This window comes from Lissotriton helveticus, chromosome 7, assembly GCF_964261635.1.
Source record: "Lissotriton helveticus chromosome 7, aLisHel1.1, whole genome shotgun sequence".
NCBI lineage: Eukaryota > Metazoa > Chordata > Amphibia > Caudata > Salamandridae > Lissotriton > Lissotriton helveticus.
In genome coordinates, this window is record NC_136068.1 from 1961010784 (window position 1) to 1961034811 (window position 24028).

Genomic DNA, 24028 nt, shown 5'->3' on the forward strand with positions numbered 1-24028 from the left:
CCTTGGCTGCCACTAAGCTCCCTGTTATATCCTGTTCATCTCTTTCCCTGCTGCTCAGCCTGTGTGTGTATGATGTCATTGGAATGTTCCTGTGTGCATGGTTTGAATGTGTGGTCAGTTTGATTGAGTGGGCTGAGCAGCTGGATGCTACTCCCGGTGGGACCTTCTCCCTTACTCCTGCTTACCTTCCTTTTACCTAATTTAACCAATAAATACCAACTTAAGAATACCAACGTCTACTGGATCTATTTACATAAATAAGTACCATTATACATTGCAACAATGGCGACGAGCGAGAAAGAACTACGTGTGCAGAAATTACTTTTGAAACATGGAATTGAAGAGATGGAAAATGAAAACTTTAAAAGAAGACAAACAACGCTTTTAATGCCCCACCGGTGTCATGTCACATCTGACAGCCTACAAGAAACATCTATAAAGAGGTATGTTTCAAGCGTTGGACTTTGTGTAGCTTATTTGAATTTTATAATTACAGACTTATTTAAAAGAGTGCAAAAATTTCAACTTAGGACTGCTGTCAGAGTAAAACAGTAGAAAAATTATATATCTTTCGTACTGCGATGTTCAGAGCCCAAGTTAAAAATGACTATTTATTTTTCAAGAACAAAGATATGAACCTTTCAGCAATTTAAAATGACCATTTATATTTCAAGGGCAAACAAATGAACCTTTCTGCAATGTGTCTGAAGCGACTGTTTTCATTTTGTCTAAAACCTTGAAGATAAAATAAACAGATAACTGCCCTATTTCAAAGTGGATTGTAGCGACGCTTTTAAGGAAAAGAAGTTTAATTTTTAAATTCATTGCCTGCAAACTGCGACCTTTTTCAACTCTGAAGTTTCCGTTTTCATTAAATTTAAGAAGTTAATTGCAGCAGTGTTCAGAGATAATTGTCTGCCAGCGCGCTCAATTTAACGGAGCATGTCATGTAAAACTCCGACCCTTTGAAGTAAAACTCTGACACTCACCGTCCTGTTTGGAGATGGCGGTTGAGTTGTCAGTTGGTCCGCAGCGATCCTTACCCTTTCCCTGCCTCAGGCTATTTGATGACGTCTTCTAAGGGTTTCGAGGAGTTGGCGAAGTGAAGCTCTCCTCACGTTCTGCTGCTGATGTCACTCAATGAGTCACCGCCTCTGTTCAAGCCGCTGCTGATGTCAGTCGATGAGTCACCGTTTCTTTTAAACTGCAATTTCACCGTGAGCCATCAGGCGAAAACGTGACTGACAGCGTGATGTTTGCTACGTGCTGTCGTCATTTATCAGGCGCCTCCTGACGTGAAAGACACTAAATGCGCTGATGTCGTCCTGGATCAAACACTTTCATTCTACAGAGTTTCTGTCATAATGATTTGCCTTTCTGGATGTCTGCCATCGTGTTTCATCATCGTGTCACAGCGACTGGCACGCTATGTTGTTTTTAAACCCTGCAAGTACCTGAAAAGTTTTCAATTCTATTCCAAGAGACAAGGTACAGTTTTTCTATTCAAGTCTCGCAATTCACAACATCTGATATGACAACGGTGACTACTTTTATTATTTTAGTTTCTTATTTTACATCAGTCACTATTTATATATAAATTGATGTACATGTTCTGTTCTAAGTGATTTATGGAACTGTTATGTACTGAAATTGAGATATTGGTTTATTTGTGTTCTGAATGATTTACTTATTATCTTACACTACTGAGAACTGTTATATCATAAAATTTATGAATTAATTTATTTACACTATAATTTATAGATTGATTTTAATGGTCAAGTTTTGATATGCTGAATTCTGGCAATGTTTGAATTTATTTATGAAAATGAACCACATTTGTGCTCAATTAATTTGAGGTGTTCATTAACCCCTTTAAAGCGTTGTAAATAGACCTCCCCAGTGCTGCGCTGTCCATTGGAACTAGTGCTGAATGGACGTCCAACGGTCGTGCGCAGCACTGGGGAGGTAGTGGCCGTGACGACCGTTGGCCGACGGCAGCAATTAAGGGGTTAACTGTTGAGATTTATTATACTGATTTTTGATGAACCACTTATTTAACAGTGCTCTATTTTAGATAAAGAAGTTCACGTTGTTTTCTTGAACTTTGAGGAGTTCAATGCTAGTGAACATTTTTGGATTTGTAGTTTATATATTCTGCGGAGCCACATACGTGCTCATGGATTGAGGCGCTCCTGTATTTCCTGAAGTTTAGTTATTCAGTTTGGAATTTTATGATACATATGTTGTTCAAATTTTATGAGGCTGCAAAGTCCTCAGCTCTGTTTATTCAAGTTTATTTTCCTGAACCACGCAATTGCTCTATTCTACTAGAGGTGTTCAGTTATTGAGAGTCGTTAGGTAGCCATGTACCCTTGTACTAGGTGTTATGCGTTTTGTTCTTTATACTTAATTTAAGTGATTTTGGACAACGTGGTAACTCCTACGTCCTAAATTTGTTATTCTATTGGGACGCTATTTTGTTTAACTTGATTCCATATTATTACTTTTCGTGACAGTCTGGCCAACTGGCATGATAGGTAATATTTTGGGTTTTTCTTTGAGATGGGGGATGGTTGTATGTGATTTCTCTCTCCGTTTAGTACGAGAAGATATTATTCCTGGTTTTGTGCGAAAAGATATTTTTCCTCTCTATGTATCTTTCATGATGATATATTGCTATTTCATAATATTATTTACAGTTATTCATTTTCTATGATGATTGTTCATTTCATGATATTATTTACAATTATTCATTTCCTATGTTGACTGTTTAATTGTAATCCTAATTTTGTCATCATCAGGACTTACTGTATTTAGTTTCATCCTCTCTCTTTTGTTTTCATTGTTTTAAAAGAGGGAGATGTGTTATATCCTGTTCATCTCTTTCCCTGCTGCTCAGCCTGTGTGTGTATGATGTCATTGGAATGTTCCTGTGTGCATGGTTTGAATGTGTGGTCAGTTTGATTGAGTGGGCTGAGCAGCTGGATGCTACTCCCGGTGGGACCTTCTCCCTTACTCCTGCTTACCTTCCTTTTACCTAATTTAACCAATAAATACCAACTTAAGAATACCAACGTCTACTGGATCTATTTACATAAATAAGTACCATTATACATTGCAACACTCCCCCTCTACCGAGCTACTCTCGTTACTGTAGTCACCCCAATCTTTACTAATATTCGTATTCTCATCTGTAGAAAAATCAGATAGAGAGTAAAAAATGTCCGGCAATTCCTGGGGGGGTAACGCTTCTACTGTCGGAATTGTTTCAGTCACTAATGAAGGGCTTAACTCTTTACCAGTCTCCAGAGTTCCCAAGACTCCATCTCCCATAGTGCAGCAGTTCGCAATATCTAGAGCCTGGTTTGTCAGTAACTCAGTTTCTTTAGGCTGAGAGCTTTCCTCATTTTTTCTCTTAACTAGTTGTTTCTCAAAAAACTTTGGAAGTGTCAGAGAAAGGGTGCCTTTCACACCTGCGCCCGCCAGCTTTTCAACAGGTTTCTGAGTTTGTGCACACCCCTTCTGTGTATTTCTCCCCACTCTAGATACAGTTTTACCGGGAGTCTTGCTGGGAATAGTCATTTCTTTCACCACACTAACGCCACTGCCACCACCACCGTTACCGTTACCTCTTACGGTGTTTCCAGCATCTTCATTCGGTTTGTGGCTGCGAGTTCCAGCTGAAGCTTGAGGCTGCATCTTCTTTTTGCGGGACCCCCCGCGTCCGGGATAAATACTGCTCTGAGCCCAGGGCAGGTATGCTGTTACACGCCAGAGCGGAGCACGCCGCTGGATACGAAAGAGGTCAGCCAGCATTCGGAGCAGCTGCGGCGGCTGAGTCGCGAGCAGGCGAAAACCTCCACAGAAAGCCTCTCACAACCTCTCACAGAGCCGCTGGAGACGCCGCCTCTAATGAAGATAGATGCAACTCCACAGCCACACAGGTTGCAGAAGAGTCACCAGAGCCGGTCCGGAGTCGTTCACATCAAGCCAGCGCCCCTTCAAAAGAAACGCCGGTAAGAGGTTTTCTCCAGCATGCAGCGCTATCAGTCAGTCAAAGCCCGAAAATCTCCTCCTTCCACTCCAGGGTACTCGGAGCAAGGGATAAGGCTGGTCACACAGCCTGCACCACGGCCGCCATCTTGCCGACCCCGTGTTCTCATCCAGCAAGGACATCACCTTCAGCCACGCCACCGGACTCCACTGGACGGACCACAGCTGCATCCACTTCAGCTTCAGAAGGACCACGATCCACCACCACCAACAACAGGTTGCACGCAGAAGCTGGAACAAGATCACAGCCGACCAGCTCGCGACCTCCCTGAGCATGAACCCTCCCACCAGCGCAACTAACCCAAGCCAGGCGGCCACCAACCTCGCGAAGTGGATCAGCAACTGCGCAGACGACCTCGCCCCTCTGAAGACCCCGCCTAGCAGACCCGGCAGCAAGAAAGCCCCATGGTTCACCGACGAACTCAAGAGCTCCAAGAAGAACTGCCGAGCACTCGAGAAAGCCTGGCGCAGAGACCCAACACCGAACAACATGACTGCCCTCAAGCTCGCCACCCGAAAACACCACCAACTGATCCACGCCACCAAGAAAACTGCATTCAAGGAACGACTGGACAACAACGCACACAACAGCAAGGAACTCTTCAACATCGTTAAAGAGCTCTCCAACCCCAACGCCGGAAACAACGACATCACCCCTTCGCAAGACCTCTGCAACTCCCTAGCCTCCTACTTCCACAACAAGATCGCGGACATACACAACAGCTTCAGCACGCAACCGACGCACGCCACGACCGAACCACCGCCCCCCACCACCACCCTCCGCGCCTGGACCCCGATCAGCACCGAAGACACCATCCGCACGATGAACTCCATCCACTCCGGATCTCCGACCGACCCCTGTCCTCACCACATCTTCAACAAGGCCAACGCTGTCATCGCACCCCACCTGCGGGACATCATCAACACCTCCTTCAACACCGCCACCTTCCCGGAGACCTGGAAGCACGCCGAACTCAGCGCTCTACTAAAGAAGCCATCAGCCGACCCCACCGACCTCAAAAACTACCGCCCCATCTCGCTGCTCCCGTTTCCTGCAAAAGTCATCGAGAAGACCGTCAACAAGCAGCTGGCCGCCTTCCTCGAGACGAACGGATCCCTCAACCTCTCGCAGTCTGGCTTCCGGGCCAACCACAGCACAGAGACCGCCCTGATCGCAGCCACCGATGACATCCGAGCCCTGCTCGACAACGGAGAAACAGCGGCCCTCATCCTCCTAGACCTCTCCGCGGCCTTCGACACTGTCTGCCACCGTACCCTAGTGCGGCCCCTCAGCAACGTCGGAATCCAGGAGAAGGCACTGGAATGGATCATCTCGTTCCTTGCCGGAAGGACACAGAGAGTCCGCCTCCCCCCGTTCAGATCAGAAGCCACCGAAGTAATCTGCGGCGTTCCCCAAGGCTCCTCGCTCAGCCCAACCCTCTTCAATGTCTACATGAGCCCCCTTGCAGCCATCGCACGCCAACACAACCTCAACATCATCTCCGACGACACCCAGCTGATTCTTTCCCTCACCAACGACCCCGCCAGAGCCAACCTACACGAAGGGATGACAGACGTAGCCAAGTGGATGATGAACAGCCGCCTGAAACTGAATTCGGACAAGACGGAAGTCCTCATCCTGGGATCTTCACCCTCCGCCTGGGACGACTCCTGGTGGCCCCCCGCTCTGGGCAGCGCACCCAAACCAACAGACCACGCACGCAACCTGGGCTTCATCCTGGACTCCTCCCTCTCCATGACCAGACAAGTCAACGCCGTCTCCTCGTCGTGCTTCAACATCCTGCGCACGCTACGTAAGATCTTTCGGTGGATCCCCACGAGACCAGGAAGACGGTCACCCAGGCCCTCGTCACCAGCCGTCTGGACTACGGCAACTCCCTCTATGCCGGAACCACCGCCAAACTCCAGAAGAGACTCCAGCGGATTCAGAACGCCTCTGCACGACTCATCCTGGACATCCCCCGACGCAGCCACATCTCCGGACACCTGAGAGATCTGCACTGGCTCCCGGTCAACAAGAGAATCACCTTCCGTCTCCTCACCCACGCACACAAAGCCCTACACAACCAAGGCCCAGGATACCTCAACAGCCGCCTCAACTTCTACGCCCCCACATGCCAGCTTCGATCGACCGGCCACGCCCTCGCCTCCGTCCCCCGCATCCGAAGAGCCACCACAGGAGGAAGGTCCTTCTCCTACCTGGCCGCCAAGACTTGGAACTCCCTCCCGACCCACCTCCGCCTGACCCAGGACCACCTTGCCTACAGGAAGCAGCTCAAGACCTGGCTGTTCGTGCAGTAGCGGACCCCCCCTCCCCTAGCGCCTTGAGACCCTCCGGGTGAGTAGTGCGCTATATAAATGCTTCGATTGATTGATTGATTGATAGGTAAGCCACTCCAAGGCCGAACCAACAATTCCAGACTCCTCCAGGCATCGCATGAGGATGGCATGGGACACCGTGTCAAACGCGGCACTGAGATCCAATAAAATCAGTGAAAACGTTCGCCCAGCATCCAGTGCTGACAAGAGATGTTCTGTCACAGCCAGGAGAACAGACTCCGTGCTGTGACCTGGTCGAAAGCCATTCTGGGTGGGGTCCAGCGTGTTGTTCATGGTCATAAAGTCTGTCAGGAGGGAGTTGCTATATGCCTCCATGATCTTTGCCGCCAAGCGAGCAGGGAAATAGGGCGGTCATTTTCCTGTTTAGCTGGGTCCAGAGAGAGTTCCTTAAGCAGGGGTATCACCCTGGCCTTTTTTTGCAATTGCCGCCCTAAGTGCGCTGGGGATGCCCAGACGTGGGTCCCAGGCACTCCACACCACTTGGAGTCAAGCTAGCCGGGCTGAAGAGAGGTGTTACCTCGAAACCGGTCCGGTCCTCGGATGCTTGATTCCGTTCTGGGAAGGACATGGCTTTTGTAGTTCGGACTGGACTGTTCCCATGGGGCAACAGGGTCAGAGCTGATTTGCATATCGCCATTGTCTAACCCAGGGTGGTGTGGAGTGCAAAAAAACGATGGATTTGGGCCCAGATCTTTTGACTGGGGGAGTGTGTGACATTGATCCACATTCAGTCCATCACTTGTTGTTTCTGCAATTGCCGCCCTAAGTGCGCTGGGGATGCCCAGACGTGGGTCCCAGGCACTCCACACCACTTGGAGTCAAGCTAGCCGGGCTGAAGAGAGGTGTTACCTCGAAACCGGTCCGGTCCTCGGATGCTTGATTCCGTTCTGGGAAGGACATGGCTTTTGTAGTTCGGACTGGACTGTTCCCATGGGGCAACAGGGTCAGAGCTGATTTGCATATCGCCATTGTCTAACCCAGGGTGGTGTGGAGTGCAAAAAAACGATGGATTTGGGCCCAGATCTTTTGACTGGGGGAGTGTGTGACATTGATCCACATTCAGTCCATCACTTGTTGTTTTTGCAATTGCCGCCCTAAGTGCGCTGGGGATGCCCAGACGTGGGTCCCAGGCACTCCACACCACTTGGAGTCAAGCTAGCCGGGCTGAAGAGAGGTGTTACCTCGAAACCGGTCCGGTCCTCGGATGCTTGATTCCGTTCTGGGAAGGACATGGCTTTTGTAGTTCGGACTGGACTGTTCCCATGGGGCAACAGGGTCAGAGCTGATTTGCATATCGCCATTGTCTAACCCAGGGTGGTGTGGAGTGCAAAAAAACGATGGATTTGGGCCCAGATCTTTTGACTGGGGGAGTGTGTGACATTGATCCACATTCAGTCCATCACTTGTTGTTTTTGCTTTTTCCATGCCCTAGGCACAGTAGCCCTGGCGAGGGACCTGCTAATCACCTGACCCAAAGAAGATATAATCGCAGGTAGCACTTTCCTAAATTGGTCTGGTTTAAGAGGATCAGCAGGGGATCATCAACTGCACAATGCTTGCAGCTGGACTGCAGGAATCGGCGGAAAGGCATCTAAGGTATTGACATTGTAACAACGTAATGCCTCCTGCAAGTTGATAGGTGCAGTCGGAAAAGACCTATAGATGCTTTCCACTTTCCTAACAAAGAAGGTGGCAAGGTCCTCACATTGCTGATTGGACGTAATTGTAGGTCCTGCAGTGGTCTGCTGAGATTTAAGGCTAGAGAGTATCGAGAAGACAGTCTTCGCCGGATTGTCGCTCTCATGGATTTGTTTGGCATAGAATGCCGCACGTGCCAATTGGATGGCCTTGTGGTACCTGTTAATCGCCAACCGATAGTTATCCTTCCAGATGGGACTGAAGTCCCTTCTCCAAATACGCTCCAGCCTCTTACAGACCTTGCGCATATCGGCCAGCTTGTCTTTATACCATGGTCTAGATTTAGATTTGCGGTTCACAGATAATTTCTCAGGAATTAGGCTGTCTAACAGCTGGCTGATCCAGTCAGAGAACACCATGTATGCCTCATTGAGATCGTCCGGCAAACTCTGGCAAGTATTCGAATGAAATGCATACAGTTGGTCCCAGTTCAATTTATGCCAGAGGCGTTTGAGGAAGATCGTCCGAGCCTCATTCCATGAAGGAATTATAACATGGAGTGACATGGGGATCAAATAATGATCTGACCATCCCATTGGGATAGGGGTGTGTGCACTGTGAGGGAGGGTAAAAACGTAGCTATGCCAGTGTCCTCATGATTGCCCAGATGTAGGTTCAGGTCCCCAGTGAAGGTAAAGTTAGCAGCATTGACCGCCAGCATGCTGACCATCTCCGCAAGTGCTGCCCTAAAGTCTTTAGATGGCCCAGGGGCCGTTATACTAGAATCCCTGACATTGTGTAATTTGGGCTCAATCTAACCTTGAAGCTCGGGTCTTCGCAGCCGGCTACAACCTGCTTTACGAAGGTGCAGGTGGAGCAGGATTTAAAAATGACTGCGATGCCCCCGCCTCTGGTCACTCTGTTAAGTGTAAGAATGATATATCCTACCGGGAGCGCCAAGCCTGGCTCGGCAATCATGACATCAGAGAGCCACGTCTCTGCTTAAGAAGAGGATGTCCAGGGAGGTGTCCTTTAAAAGAACATGGACATCTGCGAAGTGTTTGGCTAAGGAGCGGCAGTTGAGATAAAAAATATTTATAATGTTCCTGGAAAGGGGGAGGTGACTGGGTGGTGGCGACGTAGGTGCAGCATTGAAGCCAAACTGTAAGCAACAAAAAGGGCCCTGAAATACGTCCCTGCAGGACTGTCCGCGGCAGCTCACCAAATTCTTAGATCGTTCCAGGCATAGGTTAGCCCATCTCTGGTGAAAGGGGCAGCATGTCTGGCGACGAACTGGTGTGGATGGGGGCAGACCGGCTTGCCTTTGACGCACCATCTGTGTGCCCGCTGCACGCGTCTGCTGCGCTTCCGCACCATCGGCCCCTTTTCACTGGGGCTCCTGAGCGATTTTTTACAGACTAGACCGTCTCCTCACTCAAAATAGCGGAGGAGCATGGCACACAGGAAGTAAGGGTCCGCCACTCACAACTCCCTCCACGCAAACAGCTTGCTAATGGCTGCGGTGGACCGGGGAGGGACTGGCGTAATCTGGCACCAAGTTCGGGCAATGTGTGGCAGTGCAAATATGCAATATTTTATACAAACAGAGTATAGGAGCCAAAAATCACCTTCCTGTGCAAACATTGATATTTAAACATGGAACCCTACTCTAGACTGCCCCTGCACTCGAGAAACGTATGTTCTCATTTCTATAGCTAGTAGAGTACAATTTGTATTGATCAATAGAAGCAAATGTCACAAACAGAAAAGACTTCCCAAACGAAACGCAGGGTCAGTCTAGAGTTGGGTAACGGTGATTCTTTTTCCGACAAAGTGGGATGTATGTGGGTCACATCCCAAACACAATGCACCGAGGTTAGGAACCAACTAAATAGGCCTACTTGGTAGTGACGACTGGTGCGGGAACATTTAAACGTTTTGACCCTGATTCTCTATAAATATATCTAAACATGGAACCCTGTTGAACAGGGAGAGTGTGCAGTCCTCGTATCCCCTGTTAAGGTAGCACGGTCCTGACTCTCAATGAAACAAGCGCAGTGACAAAGCTGTGGCCTCCCCCCTCTAAAGTGACGTGGGGTGGGGTGGGGGGGGGGGGGTAAATGCCTGCAACCTCCAATGAACAGACACTAGAGAGCTCTTCTATGACCCCCTTGTACATGCATCATCTTTTGTAATGTGTTAATTTAAGGGTAAATATTACATTCATGAGGCTAAATGGTGAACCCCAGTGTTAGTATGTAAAGTGGACTATTCCAAGGGCCTCAAACTTTATCTCCAACTCTACTGGTGGTCAAGGAAGTGAGAGAGCTGATGTATCTGATGAAGACTTTGATGATTCGACGCGGTCGGAATTACTGCTGATGGGACCTGATGGAACTTGCTTTGGGTGATACTTCACCAGTCCAAAAAGACTCCCTTTGTGTAGTCAGGGTGTGAGAGCACTAAATGAAGAACTGGAGAATCTCAAGTATCTGCAGAAATGACAGATGGGTCAAAGGTGAAGCCAGGAGCATCATCTCATGCTGATCATTTGGCACAAAATTGACAGGTTTGCACCAGCTTCACACCCTGGGTGGTGATTGTGGTCACCTGTGAAGAAAGGCTCCATAAGAGCTTGGAAGAACTTTGTGTTAGAAAGACAGGAGTTCACACTGAACACAACTAGCTCTCCTACTGGGTCTTAATTAAAGAATGTGACGGCCCTCCACAGGCTGATTTCAAGCAGATACCTTACAAAGACTGAGACTGAGCTCGAAAAATCAGTGCTTGAGCGCGGGAAAAGAGTGACCTCGCACCTACTCATGAAAGAAATCCCACCGGGACAGTATCCAATGTGTGTTTCATATTGTGTAACTTCCCTGTCCTGAGGGAACTCAAATAGAGGTCAGATTAAGGGCCAGATGTAGGTAATTCTAATTTACCGATTCATAAATACCGAATTTTACCGATTCGGTATTTATGAATCGGTAAATTTGAAGGAGGGAGATGTAGGTAAATTTCTTTTTTTGAATTACCGAATCGGTATTGCCCACTGATTCCTATGGGCCTTGCAGCCCATAGGAATCCGACCAGCATTTGCTCTCCTACATCTGGCCCTAACTTCCTTTTTATTACTTTAATTTGCCTCTTTTCCCCAGAAGTATTCAGCCAACAGAACTTCAATCAAATCATGTAGCTCAATCTTCTCACCTCTTCCAGTGCCTTTGATACGTTACTCAGTGTGTCTCATGGGTCCTACACTTCCTCTAACATCCTTCTCTTTCCTATGTCTTTAGTCGGTGGTGTGGTTACAATCATTACATTTATGTGCTCAATTCATCCTATCACAGCCTTTGAATCATGTTTTGGGCTTTGAGGCTGAAGTGGACTCTGGATCTTGCAGTCTCACCAGGATCTGAAGATCATGCGTGTATAGTGAGGTCAAAGTATCATGTGTAAGGGTAACACGTTTACCGGACATTATCAGCACCCAAGGAGATCCGCACAATCCCTGGCACTTTGTTCGAAGCTTCTGTACTTGTCATCAATGAGAAACCTGCCCGGTGGTGTTCATCCGGGGAACTTAACCTGTCTCCTGCAGGACAACTCATGTTTAGGAAGTGAAGGTGTCAAGTGTAATGTCCTATGGGGCAGTCACAAGTGCTAGCCATGGAAGAACTCTGGAAGTGCAAGCTAACCAGACAGAAGTGCCTAGAACTGATGCCCCAGCAATATCATTTGCAGATTGAAGGCTGAGGAGGTATTTACTGATTTGAGATATGAGTTCACTAGTTAACATTTAAATTGTGCTGTTTAACTCCACAGGTTCGGTGCCTCCAGGTGCAAAAAGTCCGCTATGTCTGGGTTCGTACAGAAAAGCGGTTCCAGAAAATTGGGTGAGCGTTCAATGCTGTTCCGATGATTGCAGCAATGGAAGGGGAGCTTGCAAACTAAGACTAATTGATTGTTTTTCTGATTTCAGAGTCTTGGAAGACAAATACACCTGCTCAGATGTACATTCACTGTTGGGACGGGGATTTACAAATGAAGAGCACAGGATCAGGTAAGTGAGTGGATGTAAAGCAGCCACAGGATTGTGTTTCATGGACACTACTGGAGGCTTCCCATCAAGAGTAGCAGGGAGGCTGTGACATTGGCTTATCAACTTTGGATGGTGAAGGTTTTCTTTACCATCACTGGGGCGAACGCACGCTTTACAAATACACCTGTTATGTTACAAATACACCTGTTATGTTACAAATACACCTGTTTATGAAAAATGAGCTCTGAATATTAGGAAGGTATTCATGAGTGATCTCTTCCAAGACCTGGAAAGCAACTTCTAAAGAAGAGGCCTTCAAGCCATGACCGCTGCTCATGGGGGTCGGCAATGTTTCAGGTAACACCCTTTGACCCTTTGAGCTGCAAACTGAACATAAATCCCACCCAAAGATAAATGTACTGTGATTGCCTATTCTTTTAGATGAACAAGTTTGATCAATTTTGGAAAATTACAAAAATGAGAATTCCAGCTCTATAATATGTTTGCCTTTGCCATAGAGACAAACATCAACGTTGGTAACTACTCTGGGTAGCAAGGCAAATTTTCAAGTTAGATGACTTATATTTAACTTGCCTTGGTTTTTGTTTGGGGTATTGTGGGGACCCACTCTCGTAGAGCCGGATCACTGTCATGAAAAAACATATTTAAAATTAAATTTATGCATATCAGTTTGATTTGTAATGCAGACTTCATGTAACATATGAGCATTAAAATACCACTGAACCCCAGTCCAAATGATCCAAGGATTTCATGATATTGAATCAATTAAGTACTTCTGAAGTTTAGAGAATCTAGCAGGAATTTACCTGGAACCTAGCTTTTGAAGTTTGCAAAATCTAGTTTCCTTTTTTTGATAGTAAAATCCAAAGGACTTCTTTAGAATTATCAACGGGTGAGATTACCCCGTCTGATGACATTAGTCAAGCTAGGCCGGCAACAAGGTTGACCAGCTTCAACTAGTCATAGTTTTTTTGCAACCTTGAGCTCAATGTGAGCTTTGGGGTCACCTGGTGATATTTGCCCTTCCAGTGGGCTGAAAAGCTTGATCACCTTAATTATTAGCTTAGTTGTTATTTGTTATCAACTTTAGTCACTATCAAGAATGCAATGTCAGTTCAGGCTCTTCCCCAAAACATTAAAGAGTCTGTCATTTAAGAGTCACCATTGTCACAAAGGTGGCAGATGACCCTCTACGCCAAACTCAAGTATGCCTGTAAAAGAGACGATTGCGTCTCCATGTCTGACATAACCCCCGATGGCCCAAAAGAGCAATGGATGTCGGAAATGTTGCCATTTGACTGCCCACCCAATTTAAAGTGGGCAGTAAAATCGACAGTTTTCACTGTCCGGCACTGGCAGGTAAAATCTGGTGGTAAGATGCAGTGAAAAGTTCAAAATGACCTCCATGCCACGGGAGACGACTTCCATGGAGAGACGGTCATTATTTTTTTTAATATTCAAAAACTAAATTCTGGTTTAGGATTTTGTTTTTGAAACTTTTAAAATTGGTTAAAAGTTTGATGGATGTACCGTCATGTTCACAAAGCTGGCCGTGAAACTTTTAATACATTAAGAGGAACTGCTGTGACGGCTGTTCCTGCCAATGTACGAGGTATGCGCTGGACTGGCAGAGATCTCTAGATTCAGAGGAGGGGTGCTTCTTCAGGGCGATGGAGTATATCACTCTGCTGCCCTGATGGAGTAAAGACTGTCCTTTGTGGTCTAAATCGGCCCCTTCGTTTAGGAGACGTGGTCTGTTGCAAAATGGGCTCGGTCCATTTAATACTCCCAGATTTTATGCTTTATGGATCACCTCGTTTTGAACTTTTTACTGTGAGTCTCATTACTTGTGTCTCACACAAGCTACTCAAAGGGCAAATAGGCTGCGCATGTTGACTCCCAGTGTCCACCTTTTAAGATGAGGCCACTGTGACACAGCTAGGGTAAGGGGCCCTTGGCTAGCTACATGTGAACATGCTTGCACAGAGTTGTGCAGGATGTGCTTGTGACACGATTGCCATGCGTAGGCTGGTAACATCCCATAGGTCGTCTGGCTCAGAGGGGACCCTGCAGGGTTAGATCTTGACCTGGGATGGGTCTTATAATATTAGTTGGCACTTCTAGGTAAAGTCTCTGTGATTTACTGTTTTGTCTCCAGTGCCACTTTATTATATACATAGGGGAGCATCTGCCTTAAAGTGCAGTTTCTCTACCCTTAGGCCTACACCGTCCCAGGAGGTATAACACTGGGGTGTAAAGGGTGCACCCAGTATTAAAAGATCCCAAGAAGATACATGTACATTTTACGGGTCATCCTGAATGGTCATAGTTCTCCTGCTCAGCTCAGGATCAAGCCCAGGCCATCTGTGACCCTGCTGGGCCAAGTTAATTACATTTCTCATCAGCAGCAGCAACAGAGGCCTCTCCACACAAAAGGAAGGGGTTGGGATGGAATCTGCATCTGTTAATTACCTGTCACACTGACCCAGGACGGGGGAGACCCAGACCAACGTAACAAAGGATCTCGCCTGGACAACTGGAGCCAGCACAGGAGGGGAATCCTCTGAGGTTTTGGTGCCAAAGGCCCTGGCAGTGATCTCAGCGTGGGGCAGAAATAAGAGCAGATGTGACCAATGATTCCAGGATGACGCCATCTTGAAGCGTCCCGTCGCGCTGTGCAGGAGGGTTGGGACAGGGGTGGAGAGGGGCTGTGGCACTCTAGGATAGGCCAGGGGGGCCTGACTTCAGGGCCGGACTGGAACTGAAAGCAGCCCTGGCAATTTCCAGACCAGCCCCCATCCGGCGCACAGTGAACCAGAGCAGCGAGCGAGCCCGACCTCTACTAGGGGGTTGGGGGGGGGTCCTTCCCCCAAGAAAATTTTGGAAAAAGAAAGACCAAAATGGGTAATTTTACAGCCCATTTTTCATGACATATTTAATTGTATCAACTTTCAAAGCACAGTAAATAGTAGATGTTGACGTTAAAGAGCACCAGGTCTGAATACTGATGAGGCTCCCTGCCCCCTCTCGACCAACCCCAGGCGGAGCCGCCGAGAGGTCTGAACACGCATGAAAAATAAATCAAGACGTGTGCATAATACATTCATTGACAAAAAATATTAAATAGAAACGCTGGGATCATGAACAAGCACTGACCGTGGCAATAGGTCTGGCTATGTTTTTACGTGGGGAAGAGAGAGGGGAGGAGGGACAGAGGGAGGGAAGGAAGGGGGAGAGAGAGAGAGAGAGAGAGAGAGAGAGAGAGAGAGAGAAGGAAGGGGGAGAGAGAGAGGGAGGGAAGAAAGTGGGAGAGAGAGAGAGAGAGAGAGAGAGAGAGAAGGAAGGAGGAGAGAGAGAGAGAGAAGGAAGGGGGAGAGAGAGAGAGAGAGAGAGAGAGAGAGAGAAGGAAGGGGGAGAGAGAGAGAGAGAGAGAGAGAGAGAGGGAGAGAAGGAAGGGGGAGAGAGAGAGGGAGAGAGAGAGAGAGAGAGAGAGAAGGAAGGGGGAGAGAGAGAGAGAGAGAGAGAAGGAAGGGGGAGAGAGAGAGGGAGAGAGAGAGAGAGAGAGAGAGAAGGAAGGGGGAGAGAGAGAGGGAGAGAGAGAGAGAGAGAGAGAGAAGGAAGGGGGAGAGAGAGAGAGAGAGAGAGAAGGAAGGGGGAGAGAGAGAGGGAGAGAGAGAGAGAGAGAGAGAGAAGGAAGGGGGAGAGAGAGAGGTAGAGAGAGAGAGAGAGAGAGAGAGAGAGAGAGAGAGAGAGAAGGAAGGGGGAGAGAGAGAGGGAGAGAGAGAGAGAGAAGGAAGGGGGAGAGAGAGAGAGAGAGAGAGAGAGAGAAGGAAGGGGGAGAGAGAGAGGTAGAGAGAGAGAGAGAGAGAGAGAGAGAGAGAGAGAGAGAAGGAAGGGGGAGAGAGAGAGGGAGGGAAGAAAGTGGGAGAGAGAGAGAGAGAGAGAGAGAGAGAGAGAGAGAGAGAAGGAAGGAGGAGAGAGAGAGAGAAGGAAGGGGGAGAGAGAGAGGTAGACAGAAAAAGATAAAGGGAAAATAAGAGGGAGAAAAAGAGGAAGAGAATGAGAATGAGAGATAGAGATAGAGGAAGGAGAGGAATTAGGGAATTAGAGAAGGACAGGGGGAGGGATGGAAAGAAAGAGAGCGAGAGGGAGCGAGAGAGGGGAAGGGAGAGAGAGTGAGAGGGAGGGAGAGGGAGAGAGAGGGATAGAGAAAGCGCAGAGGGAGAGAGAGGGGGCAGAGAACGAGAGAGGGATAGGGAGAGAGGGAGAGGGAGAGGAATACGGGGATAGTACAGAGAGAGGGAGGGATAGCGAGAGAGAGGGAGAGAGAGAGAAAAGTATAGAGAGAGAAAGGGAGAGAGATATGGGTATATAGAGAGGGAGGTAGAGAGTGAGAGTAAGAGAGCGAGAGAGGGATGAATAGAGAGCGAGTGAGAGGGAGCAAGAGAGAGAGGGAGGGAGCAAGAGAGGGAGAGAGAGAGAGATGGGGAGAGAGAAAGGGGAGATATGGAAGGAGATTGAGGGAAAGAAAGAGAGGGGAAGAGAAAGGGGGAGAGAGAGTAAAATGTTAGCTGCCCAAGAGAACTACTCTCCTCATGGCTATTAAGTAGTTTGGAAACTACTGCAATTGTCTTTTTTTGATATAGCTCTAAAATTTATTTTTATTTTTGTATAGTAATTTTTAAATTAATAATGCTGTAAAATGTTTCTGTTGGATTTGTATTTTTATGAGTGTGTTTTTACATGGTGATGTAAATGATCAATTCAATTCAATTCTTTATTCGGATACCAAAAGAATATCCATAAAAGTGCAGATTAAGAATACCAGCACAACATTAGATTGATACATACATAAATACGAAATTAAACAACAATTAGAACAATAGACGCCTGACTAGAAATACATAAAAATGTATACATAGTGCAAAAGAAGGTCAACGCAACACATTCATCATGGGCCTATCATTGAGATCACTACATCAGGGGTAGTAACCATATGAGGTTGAGTATTAAATTAAATATGCAAATATTTTTACACAAAACTCAATATGATAAAATCCATATTGCGGCCCGTAAACAATTCAAATAGTGGGCATCAGGTCAAAACTGTTTATACTGGGCTCATCGAGGCACGGAGGGAACAGCCAGTCTTAAAAAGGTACTGACATGGAGAATTACACTTTCCCCATTGAGCATAACAATATCCCTCCAGGGCACCTTAAAATCAGTAATGGATGAAGCCGTAAAGAAAGGAATCAGCAGCTGCTTGCTATATATTTGATAAAAAATGACAAAAGAATAGAAAATGGAGCATGGATTGGCTGCCGTGATTTCCACAAGGTCCGGGCATTTGCTCTAGATTTACGTTAAAGCCTAAGGGAAAGCAAAGTACATATTTTAGCATGCCGGTCCTAAGGCGAAAGAGCAGGCTGCGTTCCCAGCGGTTAGTCACCTTTAAAAGATAGCTAGCTGGGAGTTTTGTCGACGGGCATTGCCAGCTGCATTACCTTTGTTCTCCTACTATAATCGCAGCCCAGCCGCCCGCACCATGCGCATCAAATCAAGATTTGTAATCATGATGATGATTATTTGTCAGGGTCCCTGACGGTGACAATCATCATGACTTCATCGATACTGCCTGCAGCCACAGCCTGCGAGGGTCCTGTGAGCACGCAACTCAGGCCCCCTCGCTCCGCCCTGCTCACAACAGCCATAAAACCCACCAGAGCACGTGATCCCCGCCCAGTGCCACCACTGCCCACCATGAATGACCGTTCACGGTCAACAACCGGAGTGGACGGAAAAACTCACCTGTGCTGGCGGCAGACAGACGGGGGGGCTAGAAATAATTAAATTATGGCTGCCTGGTCGGGCACTTTTAATTGCGCGAGGCCAAATCTGCATGCGGCATGACAACTGGCCCCCATCAGCCCCACCCTGAGGGTGAACCGAAGAGTGGGCACAGTCGACCATGCATCTGTGAGCAGGCACCTCCTCCTGATCATGAAATCCACATAGCAGCAGGCTGCCTGCATGCTCTGCACCGGAGCAATGCAGTGGTGCTTGTTTCCCTGCAGGCTGCCTGCATGCTTTGCACCGGGGCAATGCAGTGGTGCTTTTCTCCCTGCAGGTGCCTGCATAGTCTGCACCGGGTGTTGGACCTGGCCTCGCGGCGTGGTTCCCCCGTTCCTCAGCACCCCGTTAGCCGAGCTCTGCACCCAGAAGCCCCTATTCGTCCCGTTCCCTGTCCGCCCAAACTCCCTACACGACCCCACCAACCGACGACCAGCCCCGCATTCCACCATCCTCCTTCCCGGCCCCGAGCGCCCAGAACCTGCATCCCCCCACAGGGCCCCGACTGCCATTTTCCCTTCCCGAGGTCCCTGACTCCCTGGGCCTTGCCTGACCCCGGCCCCAGCGAAACTTAGGCTCCAGACGCGCCAGTCCCAGCTGGGGGGTAAAGGGCTCCCAGAGTGAGATAAGACAGGGAGTTTCGATTGCACCTCCGGCCTCTCCTGAGAGACTGGTTTCACTCACACCCCTGGCCTTCCCCTGTGGGCCAGTTTCGATCGCACCTCTGGCCTCCCCGAGAGCTGGCTCCCGACCCTGCTGGGCGTCTGAGAATTCCCGGACGCATCTTCAAAGGGATCAAAGGGCCAACCGACGGACCTCTCCAACGACCAGCCCCCCAAGGCATGAGACCTCCGCCTGCGAGGGTCCGGACATCAAAGGGCCACTGGACTATATCCATGCCCGCCCAGCAACTAGCGGGCAGTTGTATCCTGGACAAGAGAGCCCTGCTGATCTGATCGCGGCTGACCCTTGGGGAAAACTGAACCTTCGAACTCATCGAGCCCTGCTGACGCTGTCGCGGCTCATCTTCGTAACAACGGAACTGGAACATCGGAGCCCTGCTGATGCTGTCGCGGCTCATCCTCGTAAAGACGGAACTAAAACATCAGAGCCCTGCTGACCTCGTCGCGGCTCCAACTTGAACACTAAAGACCTTCGTGGAACACCCTGAGCCCTGCTGACGCTGTCGCGGCTCCTCAAGAACTATCCTCCGGATCAAGCCCTGCTGACCCCGTCGCGGCTAGAGGAGTACTCTGGTCCGGTTGGACCATCGACGCTACCAACACGAACGGATTCATCCCGAAGTGAGGGCAGCCTCCAGTGCGATCCTCCTCTTCCGTATCCCCCGGCTCGAGGATTGAGAGCTGTGCACAGGGTACGCTTCGTACTGGCCTAAAAATTGAGACTGTCCTGCTTCCCTCTTCCCCAATTCCTGAGACTGTGCGATCCCTCGATTGTTTGTAAATACGAATGCTGATTCCTTTTTACTGCTGATAAAGAACTTGCTGATTGAAATCTACGGTGTGGTGTCCGTTCATAAGTGTGGTGTGAGCTCAGTGTGTACGATCCTAGACTCGAAGTCCTACCCGGTGAGGACCTCACCTTAAGACTCTGCATTATTTGTGGGAGAGGGGGGTCATGGAGTGGTCGGGAGAGCCTAGCCTAGCCCTCTGGGATTGCCCCTTCTAACATTGGTGGCAAGCGACGGGATAAGAGCCTACGTCTAGAGATCGTACAGTAAAACGACTGACACACTACCTGAACGAAGAACAACCATGAGTCTCACCGGAAAAAGAGAGAAGCCCACATTCCAAAAGGACCTTCTGGAAGAGTATACACACACCGTGAACTGAAACAATTCTGCATAGACTTCCACATCGCTACCACTGGTTTAAGCACCAAAGAAGACTACCAAAAAGCCCTGACAGCCTGGGTAGAGGCCGGGGCCCTCCTCCCCCCACCAAAAGGAGACAGCGGAGAGGGGGCCACAGACCGAAACCCGCGGCCAGGAAGGTGAGAGAACAGACTCCCTGACCCGGAGTCCCAGCGCGGAGAGAGGTCTGTCGCCGGAGGAGATGACAGACCGAGAACGCAACCGAAGCCACAAGCTAGAGCTGGCACGTCTTAAAATGGAAGGAGAACTCAAGTTGGCCGAAAAGAAACTGGCCATAGAATAATTACGATTGCAAGGAGAACTGGAGGAAAAGAAGCTCCAGAGGGAGCATGAAGGAAAGAAACTCCAGCTCGAACATGAGCGCAGCTGGAAAGAACTGGAACTCAAAGCCAGAAGCGAAGACACCCGACCCCTGGGGAACAGAGAAACCCCTTCCCTGGTGGAGACCAAAGTACATATACCCAAGGACGTCGTGAAGGAGTATTACAAGGGGGACGACATCCAGCAATGGTTCAAGGCGTACGAGGTCACCATGACCACCCACCGAGTGCCCGAAAAGGATTGGGGGGCCGGATTGTGGGGCCGCTTTCTCAGTGAGGGAAGAGACACCATGCTGGACCTACCCTCCGCAGTTATGAACTCCTACACCCATATGAAGGACGCTCTACTATCCCGTTATGGGCTCACCCCGGAGATGTACCGGCAAAGGTTCAGAGACTGCAAGAAGATCCCCGGCACCACCTGGGTAGAATATGTGAATTTCTACAGCCGGGCCTTGGAAGGGTGGATCAAGGGCAGCAAGGTGACCACTTTTGAAGGACTCATTGATCTCATCGCCTATGAACACTTATCCACCAACTGCTTTGTGGAACTGAGACAGCACCTTCTGGAAAGCAAGTTGGCAGACCCCCGGAAGCTGGTTGTCGAAGCAGATTGCTGGGTGAGCACCAGAGTCCCAACCAGAGTCCCACGGGGGCCCGTCGGAGACTATGGCCGACACGAGCAAGGATCTTCCCGCCAGAGGGGAGGGGGAGGTCAGGGTAGACAGAGGGGGTCCCAGGCCGGGCCCCCACGCAGCCCCCCCAGAAACCAGTCCGGAACCTCCCCTCCCGCAGTGAGAGTAGGGTTCCCCCCAGCTAGACAAGGACCCCGAATCAGCACAGCCTGCTACCGATGTCAACAAACAGGGCATTATGCCAGTGACCCCCAGTGCCCCCTGCTCAAGAAAACAGCCTCTGCGAGCCCCCCGCGTGCCAGCTAGCCACAGTAGCCTTAGAAGAGGAAGAGATAAAGGACCCACAGGGGTGGAAACCAGCAGCCATGTCATTAGTCTCCCTGGGGGATAGAGAAATGGTCCCTGGAGCCCCACTGCCAGACAACACTGAGAAGTACCGACAGCAGGTGACCATCAACGGGCACCTCATAGGGGCCCTCCGAGACACAGGAGCCAGCATCACCGCAGTAAGGTGTCACATAGTCACAGAAGACCAAATTATACCCCACGCCTCCTGCAGGGTGATCTCAGCTGACAATTCCGTCCGCACCTGCCGAATAGCTCAGGTCCCGTTCGAGTGGGAGGGAGTCACCGGGAACTTACGAGTAGCGGTCTGCACTGACATGCCCGTGGACTGTCTACTGGGCAACGAGCTGGAGAGGTCCCCATGGAAGCAGGTGGAGCGAAGGACCCACCTAGAGATGGTGGGCCTGCCCGAGTGGGCATGCGTGAGCACACGATCCATGACCGCCCGAGTGTCCACCCCCGGGGGGGTGGAACCCCAGAACCCTCACCCGGTCTCTGACGACCCGGCGGGCAGCGGGCGGCCCGAGGTCCCCAAGCTTCCCCCCGGTGAGAGCATTGACCCCGACGCAGGTCCCCTTGGCCCTACCATCGAACAGACCCCGAGCTTGGACGATCTTCCTGAGTTAGCCCAGTGGCGCCAGGAAGGAGGACCCTCCCGAGAAGAATTCTGCCTGGAACAGACCTCCTGTCCTTCTCTGATTGGGCCGCTGCAGCAGGCCGCCGCCCAGGCTGCCGGTGACCAGTCCAGCTCCCACCTTGTCTATTGGGAAAACGGCCTCTTATACAGTGAACAGAAGTCCGCCGAATTAGGGTCAGCCCGGGTGCTGGTGGTACCCCTACGCTTCCGCGGCTTCCTCCTGAACCTGGCCCATGACGTGCCCCTGGCGGGACACCTGGGACAAGACAAAACCTACCACCGCCTGGTCACTCACTTTTACTGGCCCCGCATGCGCTCAGATGTGGAGACCCACTGCAAGTCCTGCCCCACATGCCAGGCCAGCGGGAAGAGCGGAGGGAGGCGCAAGGCTCCCCTCCAACCATTCCCTGTTTTCAGTACCCCCTTTGAACGGGTGGGAATAGATATCGTGGGGCCTCTAGACCCCCGGACCTCCTTAGGCCACCGGTTCATCCTCGTCCTGGTGGATCATGCCACCCGGTACCCCGAGGCCATTCCCCTCCGAACGGTGACGGCCCCCGTAGTGGGGCGGGCCCTCATGGGGATATTCTCCCGGGTGGGATTCCCGCGAGAAGTGGTGAGCGACCGAGGAACTAACTTCATCTCCAAATACATGAAGTCCCTCTGGCAACAGTGTGGGGTGACGTACAAGTTCACCACCCCATACCTCCTCCAATGTAACGGCCTGTTTGAGCGATTCAATCATACCCTTAAGGGAATGATCATGGGTCTCGACGAGCCCCTGAGGCGCAAGTGGGACGTCCTCCTGCCCTGCCTCCTGTTCGCATACCGAGAAGTTCCCCAGAAATCCTTTGGGTTTAGCCTATTCGAGCTGCTCTACGGGCACCCCATCCGGGGACCCCTCAGCCTGGCCAAGGAAGGTTGGGAAACGGCGGCCCAGGATCCCCCCCAGATGTGTTCCGTTACATCCTTGCCCTCCGAAACCAGACTCAGAAGTTCCGGGAGCTGGCCGAGGCAAATCTCGAGGCCAGTCAAGAAGAAATGAAGCGTTGGTATGACCAGAATGCCACTCTGGTCGAGTTTCAGCCCGGCCAGCAGGTCTGGGTGATGGCCCCGGTGGAACCTTGTGCCCTTCAGGACAAGTGGACCAGGACCTTCAAAGTGGTGGAATGCAAGAGCCAGGTTACCTATATCATCGATGTGCAGTCCCCCAGGAACCCCTTGAGGGTCCTTCATGTGAACCGCCTCAATCCCCACTTCGTGCGGTCCGAGTTGAGTTTGCTCCTCGCCACCAACGACGGAGCGGAAGAGGACATGGAGCCTCTCCCCGATCTCCTGTGTGCGAAGGAAAAAGATGGCTCCGTAGAGGGAGTGAGTCTCTCCTCCTCCCTTACCCCCGAGCAGCGCGAGGACTGTCGCCAGTTATTGGGACAGTTCTCTGGCCTTTTCTCTCTCATCCCCGGCGTCACCAGTTGGTGCGTCCACGATGGGGACACCGGGGAAAGCCCCCCGGTACGGCACAGAGCCTACCGTGTCCCTGACAGAGTCCGGGCCAGCATCAAGGCCGAAGTCTCCAAGATGCTAGCCCTGGGGGTGGTCGAGGCCTCTGACAGCCCATGGGCCAGCCCCGTGGTCCTGGTTCCGAAGGCGGCCGGCGCTGTTCCCGAGCTGAGGTTCTGCGTGGACTACCGCGGGCTACCGCGGGCTCAACGCAGTCACCAGAACCGACGCTCACCTCATTCCACGAGCAGACGAGCTCATTGACTGCCTAGGGTCTGCTCGCTATCTCAGCACCTTTGACTTGACCTGCGGATACTGACAGATCGCCCTCACGGAGGGGGCCAGGGAGATATCCGCCTTCTCCACCCCCGATGGCCACTACCATTTCCGGGTGATGCCCTTCGGACTGAAAAATGCCCCCGCCACCTTCCAGAGGCTGGTTAACCAGGTACTGACTGGGTTGGAGGGATTCAGCGCCACATATCTCGACGATATCGCGGTATTCAGCTCCCACTGGACTGAGCACCTGGTCGTCCCGTTCCCTGTCCGCCCAAACTCTCTACAAGACCCCACCAACCGACGACCAGCCCCGCATTCCACCATCCTCCTTCCCGGCCCGAGCGCACAGAACCTGCAATCCCCCACAAGTTCCGACCGCCACTTTCCCTTCCTGAGGTCCCTGACTCCCTGGGCATTGCCTGACCCCGGCCCCAGCGAAACTTAGGCTCC

At 50.3% G+C, this 24028-nt stretch overlaps 1 protein-coding gene across 1 annotated transcript in view; it reads left to right on the forward strand.

The window, feature by feature from the left end:
- Positions 1-8950: 8950 nt before the first annotated feature.
- Positions 8951-24028, forward strand: part of LOC144770018 (putative cation-transporting ATPase 13A4) — a 380863-nt gene continuing 365785 nt past the window's right edge. The window contains exons 1-3 of the mRNA XM_078654211.1: positions 8951-8980; positions 11878-11948; positions 12035-12115. Of these exons, the coding sequence (XP_078510337.1) occupies positions 8951-8980; positions 11878-11948; positions 12035-12115 (182 nt within the window). The remainder of the gene's footprint in view (positions 8981-11877; positions 11949-12034; positions 12116-24028) is intronic.